This window comes from Tachyglossus aculeatus, chromosome 10 (genome assembly GCF_015852505.1).
Source record: "Tachyglossus aculeatus isolate mTacAcu1 chromosome 10, mTacAcu1.pri, whole genome shotgun sequence".
Taxonomy (NCBI): domain Eukaryota; kingdom Metazoa; phylum Chordata; class Mammalia; order Monotremata; family Tachyglossidae; genus Tachyglossus; species Tachyglossus aculeatus.
In genome coordinates this window covers 42074428-42091243 of record NC_052075.1, presented here as the reverse complement: position 1 = coordinate 42091243, position 16816 = coordinate 42074428, and the positions used below count along the sequence as shown (strand labels likewise).

The 16816-nt window shown below is 45.2% G+C and overlaps 1 protein-coding gene across 1 annotated transcript in view; it reads left to right on the top strand.

Moving 5' to 3' along the window:
• The first annotated feature begins 316 nt into the window (after nt 1–316).
• GRM8 (glutamate metabotropic receptor 8) overlaps nt 317–16816 on the top strand; it is a 438522-nt gene continuing 422022 nt past the window's right edge. The window contains exons 1-2 of the mRNA XM_038752335.1: nt 317–403; nt 9297–10139. Coding sequence (XP_038608263.1) covers nt 9636–10139 — 504 coding nt within the window. The 5' untranslated portion in view covers nt 317–403; nt 9297–9635. The remainder of the gene's footprint in view (nt 404–9296; nt 10140–16816) is intronic.

Below are 16816 nucleotides of genomic sequence, written 5' to 3'. Positions count from 1 at the left end.
CGGCCCGGGGATCGCCGCCGCCGCCGCCCCCTTCCCCCCCCCCCCCCCAACTCTCCTGTGGCCCCCGCCGGGGGCTCGGGCTGGGGCCCGGCCCGCATGGCACAGAAGAGGCGGTTGCCCAATCGCGGCCGCCGCGGGCCTCCAGGCTCGGGGATTGGCACGGCCGGGGCCCCGACCGGCGCAGCCTCCTTCAGCACCGAGGACAGCCACAAGTGCGGCCGCCCCGGCCCGACGGCCGGTGGCCCGCCAGTGGCCCGCCAGTGGCCGCCAGTGGCCCGCCCGTGCCCGCCCGTGCCCGCGCCCCCCGCGCCCCCCGCGCCCCCCAGCAGCATGCGCCGGCATGGAGCCTCCAGCCCCCAGCCTCCGTGCCCGCTCCGCCCAGGCCCCCGCTGCCTGAACACGGGTAAGGACATGCCCCTGCACCTGCCCCTGGGGCCCCTGCCCCGCCACCAAACCACCAACCACAGCCCCCACCCCCAAACCAACCATCCTCCCACAAAACAACAACAACAAAAACACCTTCAAACCCCTATAAGTATACTTGTTGAAAAAGGACTGGGCTACATATGTGTGTGTGTGTGTGTGTGTGTGTGTGTACATCTATATGTATATATAGGCTATATATATATGCATAGATGTGTGTATATATATATATACAGATGCATATACGGGCTATATATAAGTATGCACAGACGTATATATGGGCTATATATAAGTATATATATATATAGCCCATATATACATATATATGTGTGTGTGTGTAGCCCGTGTATATATATAGGCTATATATGCATACATGTATATGTACATATATATATATACAGAGATGTATATATGGGTTATATATATGTATGTGAGTATATATAGCCCATGTGTGTATGTATATATATACACACACACAATATATATGTGTGTGTGTGTGTGTGTGTGTGTGTGTGTAGCCCAGTCCTTTTTCAGCAAGTACACTTATTGGGGTGTATATATATAAATGCATATATATATATATATATACACACATCTATATCTATCAATCATCTATCTATCTATCCAATTTATCTATCCAATCTATCTACATTTTGGTTTGCCTTTGCTATTCGGGAGGCAACTTGCACGGTGGCTTTTCCCTCCCCTCCGGAGTTGGGCGATTTGGATTTTTGCAAGACCGAGCGGAAGGCTTTGGCGGCGAGACGAGGCTGGGGAGCCCGCAAAAGGTGGCGGGGTTGAGAGGTGCGGGGAGAAGAGAGGAGGGTGGGAAGACGGAGAGGCAAGGGGGCGGTGGGTTGGGCCCGGGGGGAGGGGGGGCTGGCTTCGTTTCGGTTGTTTTGAAGGTGCCAAGGGACAGGTGGTTTCCCTCACCTTTGGGGGACTGGGGGGGTGTCTGAACTGTTAGGATGGTGTGAGTGTGTGTGTGTGTGTGTGTGTGTGTGTGTGTGAGTGTGTGTGTGTGTGTGTGTGAGTGTGTGTGGGGGGGTATATGGGGGGAAGGAGGTTGGCTGTCCCCTCCAAGGTTTGGCGAAATGCCCCCCAAAAGTTTATTTGATGGATTTGGTTCCGGAGGGAAGCAGAGAAGAAGAGGATTGGGAAGGAGAGCGCGAGGAGGGTAGGGGATTTGGCGAAGACGTTCTGCTGTACCCCTGCAGCAGATTTTGAAGGATTTCAGGGCTACCTGGCCCTAGATTTTCTCCTGCATATTCAGATGACGCTATCAGGGAAGAAAAGAAAAAGATACTGGAGATGACGGTTCCCGCTTGGTGTCCAGCACCTGCCGAGAGGTATTCCCCAAGTCCTTAGTCTTCCCCGAGCGGCCCCGGCCTCGGCCAGCCTTCGGTGGCGGGGCGGGGAGGCAGGCTGACCCGGGGTCCAGGAGAGATGGGGTGCGGGATGGGGACACGGTTTTGGGCTTGGTCCCAAACAGCGGGCAACCCAACAGCTCCCCGCAAGTTTTGCCTCAGTGGCCGTCTCATCTCCGGCCGCGGGCTTGGGCATTCCTCCGGGTCTCCCCGCTGACGCCGAGGACTCCAGGGGGCTTCAAAATTCAGTCCTATTTTCAACGTGGCTCGACTCAGGGGGTGGGGTGGTCCCCTCTCATCTCGGCAAAGACCACTCAGCGCTTAGAGCAGGGCTCGGCACAGAGTCAGCGCTTAACAGATGCCATCATTATTATCATCATCACCGGCTGGCAAAATAAAGGAGCCGGCAGAAAATCCCTTCTCTACAGACGTCCACTCACATCCCGCTTTGCGTGGGATCCATTGCCCTGGGAGGGCAAAATTATGCCCGAGGTGGCAGCTTTGGCGATGAGCCTGCAGGCACTCAAGAGTTCTTGGGAAGAGAGGGGGAGAGAGACAGAGACAGAGAGAGAGAGAGACAGAGAGAGAGACTGTAAAAGGAGGGGAAGGGAAGGGATCTAAGAGGGGAAGAGATAAGGGAATCTCTTTCCCGTCCCCGCCCACCCCCACTCTTTGCCAGCTTTAACCATCCTTCGGGCTCCCACTTTTTTTCCTTGAGTTAAGACCCCCAATCCTAACCGGAATGAATGTCCCGAGGGAATGGGGAATCTGGCCATCGCGCCCTTGCTAGTCCCTCAGCCACGCTGAAACCCCCAGACCCAACAGATTCAGCTGGTCCAAGCCCTCCTCCCCTTCCCCCCACCCCCGGAGCTCAGTCTACTTCTCGAGCTGATGCTTGGCGCAAAGGAATGCAGGAAACTCTGCCCGGAACCCACCTAAGGGAGAGGGGGGACCCCCACCAGTTCTCTGGGGGATTTCCTCATCCCTGCCCCACGGGAGTGGGGGCGAGGGTGGGCCTCCGCCGGCCTCTGGGGTGCTTATTAATTTTCCCCTGGAAGGGGGTGTCCTTGGGGACAAGAGGGATTGCTCTTTTCTCCCCAGGAGGACAAGGGCCATCCTGGCTTGCAAAATCGATGCGCCTCCCTAAAAACCGGCTAATCCGCATCGATTCCTTAGTCCGAGGGCAGGCACAGCCGGACCGCCCTGCCATTTGGGAGTTGGAGGGCTCTTGACATTTAGATTGGGGATTTATCGGGAAATCTGGGCTCTCCCTGGCGAAATACAAAGCAGTCAGATGATATCCTGAACTTGGTTTTAAAGGAGCAAAGGGAAAAAGAGCCCCCAGCCAGTCGTCAAAGGCATAAAGCCTGGAAAGTCCCTCTTTGATGAGGGAATGGCGTTTTATCAGTTGATTGGGCCACAGAAACCCTGGGTTTATCCGGGCATCTGCTTACGAAGAAGAGTCGCTAGGGTCAGTGCTGGGGAACCCAGACAAAGCTGCGGGAAGTCTAAGTGCTATTCAAACTCCGATCATTAGGGCTGATAATTTCCAAGAGAAAAACCATATCCAACGGGAGAAACCTTAGCTAGACTTCCTAATGCGATTTCTCCACGTGTTAAGAAAACTGGAAGGTCTGTAGGTAAACTGGAAAAGGCAAAGAATGCATTCTTACGAAGCAGCGGATCAGAGAGATATCTAAGATCATTTACCAGGGGGTTTGAGTGAGGAGGGCAGGATGGTTCATTTGTGCAAAGATTCCCAAATGATGAAGGAAAACCCCAGTTTCCTACTGTCATCTGGGTCAGATGAGTAAATTTTCAGACTAGAACTAGTTCTGCTGAGCAGAAGCTGCGGGAAAAATGAGCAGACTCTGAGCGGTTAGGTGAAAAGGAAAGTAGAGGCAAGCCCCCGGAAGAATAAGAGCAGAAAGTAAGATGCCTTTTAAAAGTTGATCAGGCAAGTTGAGGTTGTTGCAGTTCAGCCCTAATTTGTGTAAATGGTAATTATGCAGCCAATAACCCAGGCTGACATTCACCTTGGCAACTTAGTGGTAGCATTTTTTGTGTAAGAATGAACACTGCCTACAGAGTGTAAGGAACTGAGCCACAAATACAGTTTTGTTTTGTTTTTTATCTCTAGCAGTCAGTGTGTTTGCTTCCACTTTTTTTTTCCTTTGACAAACATATTCATTATGTCTAGTGCCTAGAGACCTTTGAATTTTAGGCTGGAGATGTGTTGTCAGTGTTTCAGGGCAGTGGTGTAGCCCATGTTTCCTCTGAAGCCCAGATGCAGCCTTCTGGAGGTCTGCGATTTATCCTGCAGGTTGGGTTCCCTTGGACAAGTTTCTTGTCATTCATCTGTTAGGCTCAGGATGGAAAATCAAATCACAGATTCTAGTGGGGCTGTAGTTCATTCTGAAGGGGATCAATAAGGGAAAGAGGAAGTGGTGTTTGTTTTCAGATATTTTCCCCCCTACTTTCTTGACTTTAATCTGCCCGATTCTAGAGTTTTCTACACTGGTCAGGGTTTGGCCTTTGTGAAAGCTTCAGGTTTGGGCCCCTGCTAACATTTTGGATTTGGAAAGATTGAAAATTTGATTTTTATGCTTGGAAGATGGTCCTTTCCAAGATCAGCTCTGGGGATAATTACCACCATTTGGGACTAATTTGAATGTTTAATAACCCACCCAGGCTTACTTATACCCATTTCCCCTTTTTCTGCTCAGTGTCAAAATGGAGAACAGTTGTCAACTTAATACACCTTCAGATATTTGAAGACCATGAACTTACCCTTCAGCCTTCCTCCTCCCAAGCCCTCACCTCCAAATTCAATAATCCCAGTTCCTTTAACTTTTCCTTGAAGATTTTATTATCTAGTCCTGCAGACAACTCTCTGGCTCTCTTCTGAAGCCTCCCTATAATCTCCACATTCCTCTCAGGTTGAGGAATCTCAAGTTAAACACAAGATTCTAGTTTGAGATCAGCCCTAGATGCAAGGTAAAATCTCTCATATTCTTGTGCATTTTCCTGCAGGCTTTTATTGTACTATGCTGACTCACACTCACTTGTTACCACTTAAACATCTTTTTCAGTTAAAATCACTCCATAAATCCTTCTGTGATATGCTGTGTTCGTAGCATCCTGTCACTTGTAACGCTAACAGACAAACCCAGTTAGGACTTACATGCTTCGCTCATGCTGCCAGAAAAAAATCAAAATTTATAAATGAAATAAAAATGACCATGCTTTATTGTCAAAACCTTGCCTGATGTTTGTGCAACCCCTTCAAGACAGTCAGCTCCTTGAGGCAGGGATTGCGTCTATTGTATTGTATTCCCCCTATTGTATGCCCCCAAGCACCTAGGGTAGTGTTCTGCACAAGGTAAGTGTTCAGTAAAGATCATTGATTAACTGATTGATTAATCATTAAATTCATCCTCATTACTATTAAAAATCCCCCCCCAACACACACACACACATTCTACAGCATTGAAGGTGACAAAAAACACCATCTCTGTTTTAGAACAACGCCAAAAGAGTGAAAATTATTTGCAGTGTTCAAATGAAAATAGGAGGCTTGGAATTTTGTAAGCTCAACACTTGTTAGTGAGATGGTTTGGATACCAGTTTCACTTCTAGAGGTTTTGCTTTCAGTTTTTTCACATTTTTTAACTTTCAAAGTACAAATTTTATTGCTTTCAGTCCAAAGATTCACTATCAAAAGGAGTCAATATAAAACTTCCCAGCTCTTAAAATATGACACAAAAATAACTAAACTTGGACGCATGTGAAAAATTGCACTCATTTGGGATTCTGTTGATTCAGTCTGGAGCTATTCATGAAAACTGAATAATTCATACCCCTGGCACCCACCCCGGGCCACCCCCCCACCCCCAAAAAATCCTTCTTTAGTTATTCAGATATTTCATGAGGGAAGATCTTCTTTTAATTGAAAAATCTGAATAATCTAGTCACTATTTCATTATTTGGCCATTTCCAACCATGTAATTTGTAGTTTTGCTCCCATGCTTAGACACTAAATGGCTGTTCAAAAATAAACACTATTGGTCTTTAAGAATTGTGTGAACGACTAATGAAGCTACATTCTGGCTTCTTCCTTTTCCCAGACAAGTTTTCATATCTTGTTGACCTTAAGGGAGAAGTTGGAAGCTTCTAGTAAAAGCGTGCATTATTGTGTTGTAATATGAAGTGTGGGAGACAGGCAGAACAGTGTTTTAGAAAATCTGATTGGTACGCCAAATTCTTGAAGCTTTCCATAGTTTTCTTCAAAGTCTTATTAAAAGCACACCTCCTCCAAGAGGTCTTCCCTGACTATGCTCATATTTCCTTTTCTACCATTCCCTGCTGTGTCACTCTTGCACTTGGATTCACACCTCCCTCAGTCCCACGGCATATATATGTATACATATATATATATATATAATCCATAATATATTGATTTATATTAACATCTTTCTTCCTCTGAGACTATAAGCTCGTTAAGTGCAGGTGACATGTCTACCAACTCTGTTATACTGTCTCTCCCAAGAGCTTGGTACAGTGCTTTGCACAGAGCGAGCACTCAATAAATATGATTGCTTGACTGGAACCAAATAGTGGACACAATCAATCAATCATATTTATTGAGCGCTTACTGTGTGCAGAGCACTGTACTAAGCACTTGGGAAATACACAAGGCAGACTAGTTAAGATCTGTGCCACAGACAGGTTACTAATTCACTGATTATAACAAGGATGAGTTCACATTTAGAAATCTATTTAATTGAGCACACAAAGCTAAACTGAAAAAGGCAATATTTAATAAGGATCAATCATGCAAAAGTGATGTGATTCTGTATGAATGATTAGAATAACTGTGTCTCTTTCCTAGGCGATATGGAGAGAGCTAAAGCTAAACTGTGTCAGATTGAAATAGATTCTTTGAGCCCTATCTCCCAGTGTCAAAAGGTATGTAGTTAGTAAATCGTGTTACACCAGTTAGGTCTTCGGGGGAGGAAGAAGCATTAACCGTTTCAGGCCTCTAGTGGTCCCTTAGGGCACTATTGTCTGCGTTGTGTATTCACAACAGCAAGTGCAAATGATTCCCTTAAGGTCGGAAAGAGTTAAGTCTCCTATTTAAGGGCCGACTTTACAACCAGTGAATAAATTGGGGCACTGGGAGAATTGGGCTCTTCATTAATAACTTTGGACTGATATTTCGGAGGCAAGGGATAAACACACATTATGCCACACACATTTCTTTCTAAAAATGAGGATCAGAAAAACTGGATATCACTATCAATCATATTTCCTGATTGCTTACTCTGTGCATAGCACTGTCCTAAGCGCTTAGGAGAGCACACTATAATAGAGCTGGCAGACACGTTCCCTGCCTAAAACGAGTTTTCAGTCTAGAGAAGGAGACAGACATTAATATAAATAAATAATGGATACGTGCATTTTAAGTGCTGTGGGGCTGAGGGAGGGGTGAATAAAGGGAGCAAATCCAAGTGTAAGGATGATGCAGAAGGGAGCGGGATCTATGGTAACTACCTAGTGTAATTTATTACACAATGGCATTATTCTACGGGAACCATAGAGGCAGTCGGTCACGTGTACAGGAGGGTCCTCAGAGGTAGTGGTGGGAAGGCAGGCAGGAGCAGAAGGGTTGGGGCAGGATGAGCAGTTAAGGGGGTGCAGAAGGGAAACATTAAGGAGAAGGGTTTATCCACCAATCAGTGGAATTTATTGAGCACTTACTGTATGCAGAGTACTGGACTAAGCCACAATACAGTTGGTAGACACAACCCCTGCTTGCAAGGAGCTTTCAGTCTACTGGAGGAGATGGACATTCAGACAATAGTATTTATTGAGTGCTTTCTGTGTGCGGAGCACTGTACTAAGAACTTGGGAGAGTATAATGCAAGTTGGTAGACACGTTCCCTGCCCACAATGAGCTTACAGTCTACAGACATTACACTAAATTGCAAAAGAGAAAGAGTATTCATAGCTCTCCCGAAACCACGTCTCCTCCAGGAGGCCTTCTTTGATTATTCTGTCACTTCTCCACCCTATTTCCTTAAGTGCCATTTCAACACTCCTGCATCCCCTAAGTACTTGGATATTCTTTTTACCTGCTTCCTCCATAGTGCTTATACACCTGTCTTTAAACTCTGCTGCTTTTCCCTACCTGAAAGTTACATTGGTGTCTATCTCCCCTGCTAGATTATAAACTCCCTGAGAACAGGAATCACGTATACTAAATCTACTGTACCTTCCCAAATGCATATTACTGCCCTGACAAAGAGCTCAAAAAGTACTATAGACTGATTAATTGGAATAGGAGAAGAGATATAGTTGGTGTTATGAAGAAGTTAAAGACAGTTCATGGCTGTGGAAAGGGGGAGAAGGAATTTCACTTTAGAAACAGAAGAGGTGGTGGGGTAGAGAAATGCTGTCAATGCCAAAGAGTGTCTCACACTTCAAGTGTGAGTTTCTGTAGTCTCATTCCCCGACAATCATCTATCCAAGATCATGGTGGTCCAGAAGTTTCTGTTCTTCTCTGTGGCTTAAGTGTTTACTCTTAGGTTAGCACAAACTTTAAATTAACTATAAAGTATTGTGAAAATGTGCTTAATTTTGAATTTACTGGTTACAGTTTTGCCTCTTAAATTTCTTATTTCTTTTAAATCATATTAGTTGGAAGTCTCTCATTCTAGGGATTTTCCCAATATTAATTTATGGCCTTGACCAAGTAACAATTATTCCTACTGAGCCAGAATCAAGCTCTTTAGTTGACTGCCAAGTCTGATTTTTTCAAGGTGAGTTTATAATCAAACCATATTAGTTTCATCCACAAACAAATTTTAAAATCTATAGAATGCAAATAGGAATATCTTTGCTTTTTAAAAACTACAGCACCACGAGGTATAGTTACACTATACAACTGACACTTTCATAAGTCATGCAGCTGATACTATTTTCTTAACCCTTGGAGTAGATTTTGTGGTTGAATATTAATTTTTCCCTACAGGCAAATCTGAGGCAGCTAATATTTTTTCATCAAGACACTTCTGCTTTATTAACTACGTCACAGAAGGAAGTCTTTCAACTTGATACTTTGGAGTACAGACCAGGTGGACAAAATCAAAATAAGAAATCCATGATCTCTTGAAAAATAGAATGTTAAAAATATTAACATCTCTTCCAGGTTACTACCTTCCTGAACTAAAAAGTCATCAAAAATAAAATCCATAAAAATTGCTTTTCAGTTTAGAGGTGCCAACCTAGTGTTAGATATTCGAGTGTTACTTTTGCTCCTTATGGCATCATGAATTTCCCTGGACACTGAGGTGTTGGACTTCACAGGGGGCCCGGAGGAGTTAGTTTCTTACCGAAGGGGAAAATGAGCAGAAATGTAATTCTGATTCGAAAGTGCCTGAAAAACAGAGGCCCTGGGAACTAACTCCATTTCCCCCCCTTCCCCGCCATCATTTTTTTTTCCAGGAATTCTTCAGCTGCCAGGCTGACTTCAAGGACCGACTTCAAAGACGTGAACTGTGGACCTCATCCCAACACCAGAACCTCGGCCCACCATCCTATTCTCCCACCACTCTAGGGGTGGCATAGGAGACCGGGTTGCCCACGGAATCGATGGCTCTGGTGGACATTCACTGTGACGCTCACTTCAAAAAGATTCGGCTGGCAGCCCCCTGAGTCCCACCGCCGTCCATCGTCCATGGGCCCGGATGGTACCCGGCGGAATTTGTGGCTCCAAACAGTTCTCCGCCTTCTGCAGCAAGAATAAAATTTGGGTTTTGCCTTGTGACTACGCCTTCCGAGACAATGGTATGCGAAGGAAAGCGGTCAGCCTCCTGCCCCTTCCTATTAACCGCCAAGTTCTATTGGATTCTCACGATGTTGCAAAGAACTCATGGTCAGGAATATGCCCATTCCATTCGGGTGGATGGGGATGTCATTTTGGGAGGACTGTTCCCTGTCCATGCCAAAGGAGAGAGAGGGGTGCCTTGTGGGGAGCTGAAAAAGGAGAAGGGGATCCACAGGCTGGAAGCCATGCTGTATGCAATAGATCAGATCAATAAGGATCCCGATCTTCTTGCCAATATCACCCTGGGTGTTCGCATCCTGGACACTTGCTCCAGGGACACTTATGCTCTGGAGCAGTCCTTAACGTTCGTGCAAGCTCTGATAGAGAAAGACGCTTCGGATGTGAAGTGTGCCAATGGAGACCCACCGATTTTCACTAAGCCAGACAAGATATCGGGCGTGATAGGGGCGGCGGCAAGTTCTGTGTCCATCATGGTGGCTAATATTTTAAGACTCTTCAAGGTAGGTAAGGCTTTTCCTCCCAGAGGAATATGGATGTCAGAGTTCTTTACTTGAACAGGTTTCAAAAGAAAGTAGAATTGAAGGGAAAGGGTTATGGTTACACCCGTTTGAATCGGTCATTTTCATTCCTATCAGAGCCCAGGGATGAGCTGAGCTTCACCGGATTGTGGCAGAAGTGGCAAAGAGGAAGGGCCTGCATTCCTTCTCCACTCTGCCTTTTGAGAGTGGGTTTCCCAGTACTTTCTCATTCTTTCCCTAAGATGTTTTCTCCCACTGTCCCTCTCACACATACACTCTTGCATGCTCTCTCTTACACACAAACATACACACACTCTCTCTCACTCCCTCCCTCACACACACTCTCACAGACTCTTTCCCTTCTCTCTTTTCCCCCTTCCTCTAAGTCCAACTCAAATGAGGTCTGATTTTAGAGCTTCCCAATATAAAGTTTCATGCTCCTGGTCTTGTGCCTGAGTCCTTAATATTTTCACTGGCCTATGTCCCACGTGGATTCCAATTTTTTTTTAAGTTTGCTCTACCAATCACATTTGGACAGTTGGTTGGGCTCTGCTAATGGCTACTTGTGGCATGGCTGAATTGCATTTCAATTTTTGTGTCCAAGTTCTCTATAAATCACATATCATTGCTTAAATTCAGGAATTTAGTGGGCTAGTTATGCTATCTCTTCCAGAAAGAGAGAAAGGGGATAATTTGATGAAGCATTTTACTTTGGTAGACTTGGGACCATTCCCACCTAGAGGCTCAATTTCAAAAATAATCTGGATCCATCAAAACAGGTTATTTCACATGAATTTAGTGAAATAGTTATTGCAAAAAGCTTGATTTAGCATATGCTATTCTTGCTTTTGGATGGTATGCTTAGGAAAATTGCATTTATAGACATTACACTCAAATGTAATGCTCTGGAAGATAAAGATTTCCATGGAAAAAAATAGCCCTTTAGAGTAGAATGTTGATGTTGGAGTGGAATAGTTATCATGTTCAGTTTAAGACTGTATCTGCCCTGGCTGAAATTTTCAAAAGATTCCTGAGTCTGAGCTACACCTTCCCTCCATCTGTGCTTATGTTGTTCCCAGCCCTGCTCATTCTTCCAGAATTCCCCCATGATTCCTGTTCACTTGCCTGCCACTCAGATGATGCATAGGAAAAGGGTAAACGAATTGCGGTTACCTAGCCTAGACAAGAAAAGACCGAGGGGTTTCAGTACATGATTTGAAGGGAGATAGTGAAGATTAGTAAAAAATAAAAAGCCTGGAACTGGGAATCGGTAGAACTGGGCTCTAGACCAGCTGTGTGCTCTTGAGCAAGACACCAAACACCTCCACCTCCGTGCCTCAGTTTCATCACCTCTAAAATGGGGATAAGATAACCTGCTCTCCCACCTCCTAGACTGTAAGGGTCAGGGACTGGATGTGATCTGATTACCTTGAATCCAGTCACTGCGGAACATTTAGGTTTTCTGAGGTGCCCTTCTAAACTTGCTAAATATGTTTCAGACAGTGATACATTCAGGAGTGATAACTCACTCGTCCTCTCCCGTGGGCCCCGATGTTAATCAATTTTGGGTGGGCACCCCTACATCAAACACTTAAAACAGTGCTTGACACATAGTAAGCGCTTAATACCATTATGATCATTTATCCATTCAATTATATTTATTGTGCACTCACTGTATGCAGAGCACTGTACTAAGCGCTTGGAAAGTACAGTTCAACAATAGAGACAATCCCAGCCCACACCGGGCTTACATACGGTGCGTAACATCATTGCATCATGCTGTGTCATCTAACACTGAAGCCATCTCCTCAGCTTCACTCTGATTATGCCTTGCTGCCAAAGTCACTCCCCTGCCCTGTGGGTGAGCTCTTCCCTAAACTACCCCTCAATACACATACTTGAGGGCTCGGACTATTTTGCTGGCAGGGAGAGAGGAAAGAAGGGAGGGAGAGGGGGAAGAATTGTGGAGCCTTGACATACACAACCTATGAGGGGCTTTTCCCCTCTTCGTACTAGCTCTCCAGTGTTACTCTCTAGGCCTTGGACTGGGACTGATTCCTCGGAGATCCAAACAGCTGCTGGTGTGCCCTGGGCATTACTCCTATTAACAACTGCTAATCCCCCATCAATTAGTAAATGCTAATTGATGGGCTATTAGCTAGTGCTAATGGGACAATTAGCACAGGGCTATTAGCTGCTAGGTTTGGGGATTTCTCGGGGCTGCAGGGTTTGTAGTGCAAGGGAGTGGGAGGAGAGGACAGGGCAGGTGAGTGAGTGATCTTCCAAACTCCTTGCTCTCCCCTTTGGTCTGGAGGATCTCTTCCCTTCTCGACTTACTGAAACTGAGGTCAAGGTCTCCTGAGCTGGGCTACCTAGGGCTGCAGCTTTAGCAAGGCTGGGGGCTTTGGCTGTCACGCGGCCCCTCTAACTTCCCCCAGGAATGGTCCAGAGATGCAGAGAGGGGAGGGGAGGGAAAGCCTCAGAAGGGGGAGTGATGGGGGAGAAAGCGTGTTCCTCCGGGTGGCTACTGGTGGTGATGGGGTTTGCAGTGGCAGGAGCTCTTGTAAAAAAAAAGGGGTCACACTGTGGGGTGTTCAGGGGCCTCCATTAGTTTAGGGTTTCAGAACTGTAATCCCATAAGCCCCCTGCAGTCATCCAGTTCTGCTCTGGAGACTGTATTATAGTATCTACTCCTTAACAGAGTTAATCACATGTAACTCTGTTTACATGCTACTTATTGAGCACTTACTGTGTGCAGGGCACTGTATTAAACACTCAGGAGAGTACAATATAACAGAGTTGGTAGATATTTTCCTTGCCCACTAAGAGCTTGCAGTCTTAGGGGGAGGTTGGGATGGGGGAGGTAATCAGGTTGGGCATAGTCCCTGTCCCACATAGTCTTCAAACCCATTTTACAGATAAGGTAAGTAACTGAGGCACAGAGAAGTGAAGTGCCTTGCCCAGTCCCAAAGCGGATAAGTGGTGAAGCTGGGATCGGAACCCAGGTCCTCTGACTGCCAGGGCCAGGATGTTATCTAATTTATTCTTTTCTCACTCCTGGAAGAAGAGAGTGGGGCTGCCAATAAATATTTATATCTATTACCCCATTCCAAAGTCTATTAAGTAGTTCCTGAATTTCTCAATTAACTGGGTACACTTAGTTAATAAAGTTATTTAAGAAATTCGGGTAATTCTATTCCTCATGCAAGTAACAGAAGAGTCAGGTCTGGGGTTGGCAAGTCTAGATTACATCTCCACACTTCTGTTCCCTTCCCACACACCTCCATTAACCACCTCCCACATCTGCACAAGATCGGGCATATTTTTTGAAAGGAATTTTCTAGTGATTTTAAACCAGTGGAAGATTCCTTTTTGGACCAGGATCTGCAAAGGACTTAGTGCTTAGTACAGTGCTCTGCACACAGTAAACACTCAAATGCCATTGATTGATTGAGGACTACACTACCATTAAATGCTGTTCAAAAGCAAGCAGGAATTGGCCAACCCATGGTTTTGGAATCATGTCTTGTCTCATCTCCAGTCTTATCCAGGAAAACCTGGCCTTAATGCACCCCCACCTGCTTTTCCAGACCACACACCCACTCCCCATTCTGCATAGACTTTGGGGAGATGGGGCGTGCTGAGGGAGAGGGGCAGAGATAAAGGCAAAGTTGGCAATTGGGTGAGGGGAGCGACCACCCCTCTACCACTAATGCCTTCAGAAAACAGCTGTTAATTGGAAAGATCTCAAGGCTAAATCAAAAGGTGCATATGAGGCTGTAATTTTCCAGAAAAATGCCAGTCTCTTGGACTCAAAGTTTAGTGTCCTTAAGAACATAAAAGCACAGCCATACTGAGTCAGGTCAGTGATCTACCCTGCCTTCTATTCTGACTCTGACAGTGGTACCAAACAAAGGATGCTTGAAGAAGCGAACAGGGTTTGTCCCTTCCTTACATCTGTCCTCAGGGTTAGAAAGGTACCATCGGAAACCCCCCAGTCTTTGGTTTTACTACCCCGTAGGGTCTTTCTGTGCCGAAGTTGCTAAAAAAAATCCCCCTATTCTTTGCTGATAGCTACTGACTTAGCTATCCTTACATCTATTAAGAAACATTTCAATTCTGAACCTCTTCTCAATTTGCCATTAGGTTTGCCCTGGACCAAACCCACACCCCACCCACCTGAGGATCCTGATCAAAAGACAAGGGAACATGGAAATTTCCTAAACTCCTGAAAGCCTGGACCATGAGTTTGAGTCTCATTTTCAGAAGAGAAATATTATTCTGAAAATAGAATAAATAAATCCTTTCAGTGGAGGGGCTGCGGGGGTGGGGGGAGTGGCTTCTCTATAAGGTGTTCTTAATGTTTATTTAAGAAAAGTGCTCTTTTAACCTTTCATTTAGGGGACGTGCCCTTCAAAAGCACTTTTCTACTTATTTCCTCTCATGACTGGAATAGTTTATACTTTGGCTGTACTGTAGGCTCTTTATCAAGTGCTTATTAGACTGCCTGCTTCAGTTCAACATATTACAATGAGGATTTAAGGGTGCAAGACATATTCTTTGCTCCAGACAAATCACTGACTTTCTCTGCAAGTCAAAGTATACCTGACACAAATGGGATCTAAAAATGCCATCTGGAAGACAACCTTTTCTTTTGACTCATGCCCAGTTGGATTCCTGTCCTTATTGGCAATCATCACAGCAGCTGCTGTAGGTATCTATTTTTAATTGGGTGACCTTTTTGAAGTTGTGTTACCCTATTAAATAATGCATCACTCAGAAGTAATGATAGAGGTAATGGTCACTTCAACACCCTTCTGAATGTGGGGTCATCTAGATTACCACTTTCACTGCACCAGGCAGCGAAGCTGACTGATTTAAGAAACTAAGCCAGAATTCACAGTTGGGCCCTGAATTGAGAATGGTAAGAAGGGAAGGAGGCTATGATTTGTTTCACATCCAGCAGTTTGTCTTTGAAAACTACCACTTGATTTCCATTCTGCAACGGGATGGCAAATAACATTTCACTGCAGTCTTAATCAATAGAAGGTCACATGAAGCCCTCTAGGGAAGCTACTATTTACCCATTTAATTGATGTAACATACTGGCAAAAGGAGGAGACATCTCTTTTTGGCTTAATTATAGACTTTGCCCAGCCATCCTTAACATAAAAATTATCCCTAACCTTGTTCGATGCGTAAAATGCAGGCCTGAAATCTGATTTAGTAGGATATTAGAAGACGAATCAGTAAACAGAAAATGTGTTGTTCACCTATCTCAGCAGATGCAATTCCTAAAATGGGAACACTAGTTTCTAAATTAGAAGAAAAGGAGAGATTATATAAGCTATTCACGTCTATGGAATATGTTTTGAGAAGTTGTACGAAAGAAGAACACAGTTAAGGCAGAGTATCACACAAAATATAACTTTGGACATACCCATCAACACCCTTATATGTGACCTATTGACCCACTGAAGATACCTTGTTGAACAGGCTCAAGTGTGAAGACTTTTCACTGTTCTTTGATTTCAGGCTACTTGGGAACCATATCAATATGATGTGCCTAAGACTTTTTAGTACAAAGAGATGGATCTTAAGCTTTCTTCCAGGCTGCTCTTTGGGCAGAGAATTCCACACCACAGAGCACTGATCAAGAAAGTCCTCCCATATGGCGTGAAATGCTGCCTGTAAAGGTGCTGTAAAGCACCAAAAGAAATGGTGAATTGGCAACGATGCAGTTAATTGGATCCACTTAAGCGAGTCAAATGGAGTGTTCTGGTCCCACAGAGGATTATTTTGGCTTTAATCCTCTAGACTATGAGTCCCACAAGGGACAGGCACCATATCTAATTCTCACTTATGTATTCTCTCCCAGCGCTTAATACAGTGCTCTGCGCATGCAGTAAGCACTTGATGTTATCCTTGACTCATCCCACACATTCAATCCATCACCACATCCTGTCAGTTTTTCCTTCACAACTCTGTTAAAATTTACCCCTTTCTCTCCATCCAAACAGCTACTATGCCGATCCAAGTACTCATCCTACCCCGCCTTGACTATTGCATCAGCCTCCTTGCTGACCTTCCTGCCTCCTGTCTCTCCCCACTCCAGTCCATACTTGGCTGCCCAGATCATAGTTTTACAAAAACTTTCCGTCCATGTTTCCCCACTCCTCAACAAACTCCAATGGTTGCCTGTCCACCTCTGCATCTAAGAGAAACTCCTTACCATAGGCTTGCCTCCTCCTACCTTACCTCTCTGATTTTCTATTACAACCCATACCACACTCTTTGCCCACACTCTTCACTCCTCCAGCCCCAATCTACTCACTGTACCTCAATCTTGTTTATCTCACCATCGATCCCTCACCCATATCCTGCCTCTGTTATGGACCTCCTTCCCCCTATATATCTGGCAGACTCTCTCCGCCTTCGAAGTTTTATTAAAACCACAGCTCCAAGAGGTCTTACCTGACTAAACCCCCATTTCCTCTTTTCTCATTCTCTTCGGGGTCTCCCTTAGACCTTATTCACCCCACCCTCAGCCCCACAACATGTACATATGGATACATAATTTATTTATATTAATATGTCTCCCCCTTAGACTGTAAGCTCATTGTGGGCAGGGAATGTGTTTACCAACTCTTTTATATTGT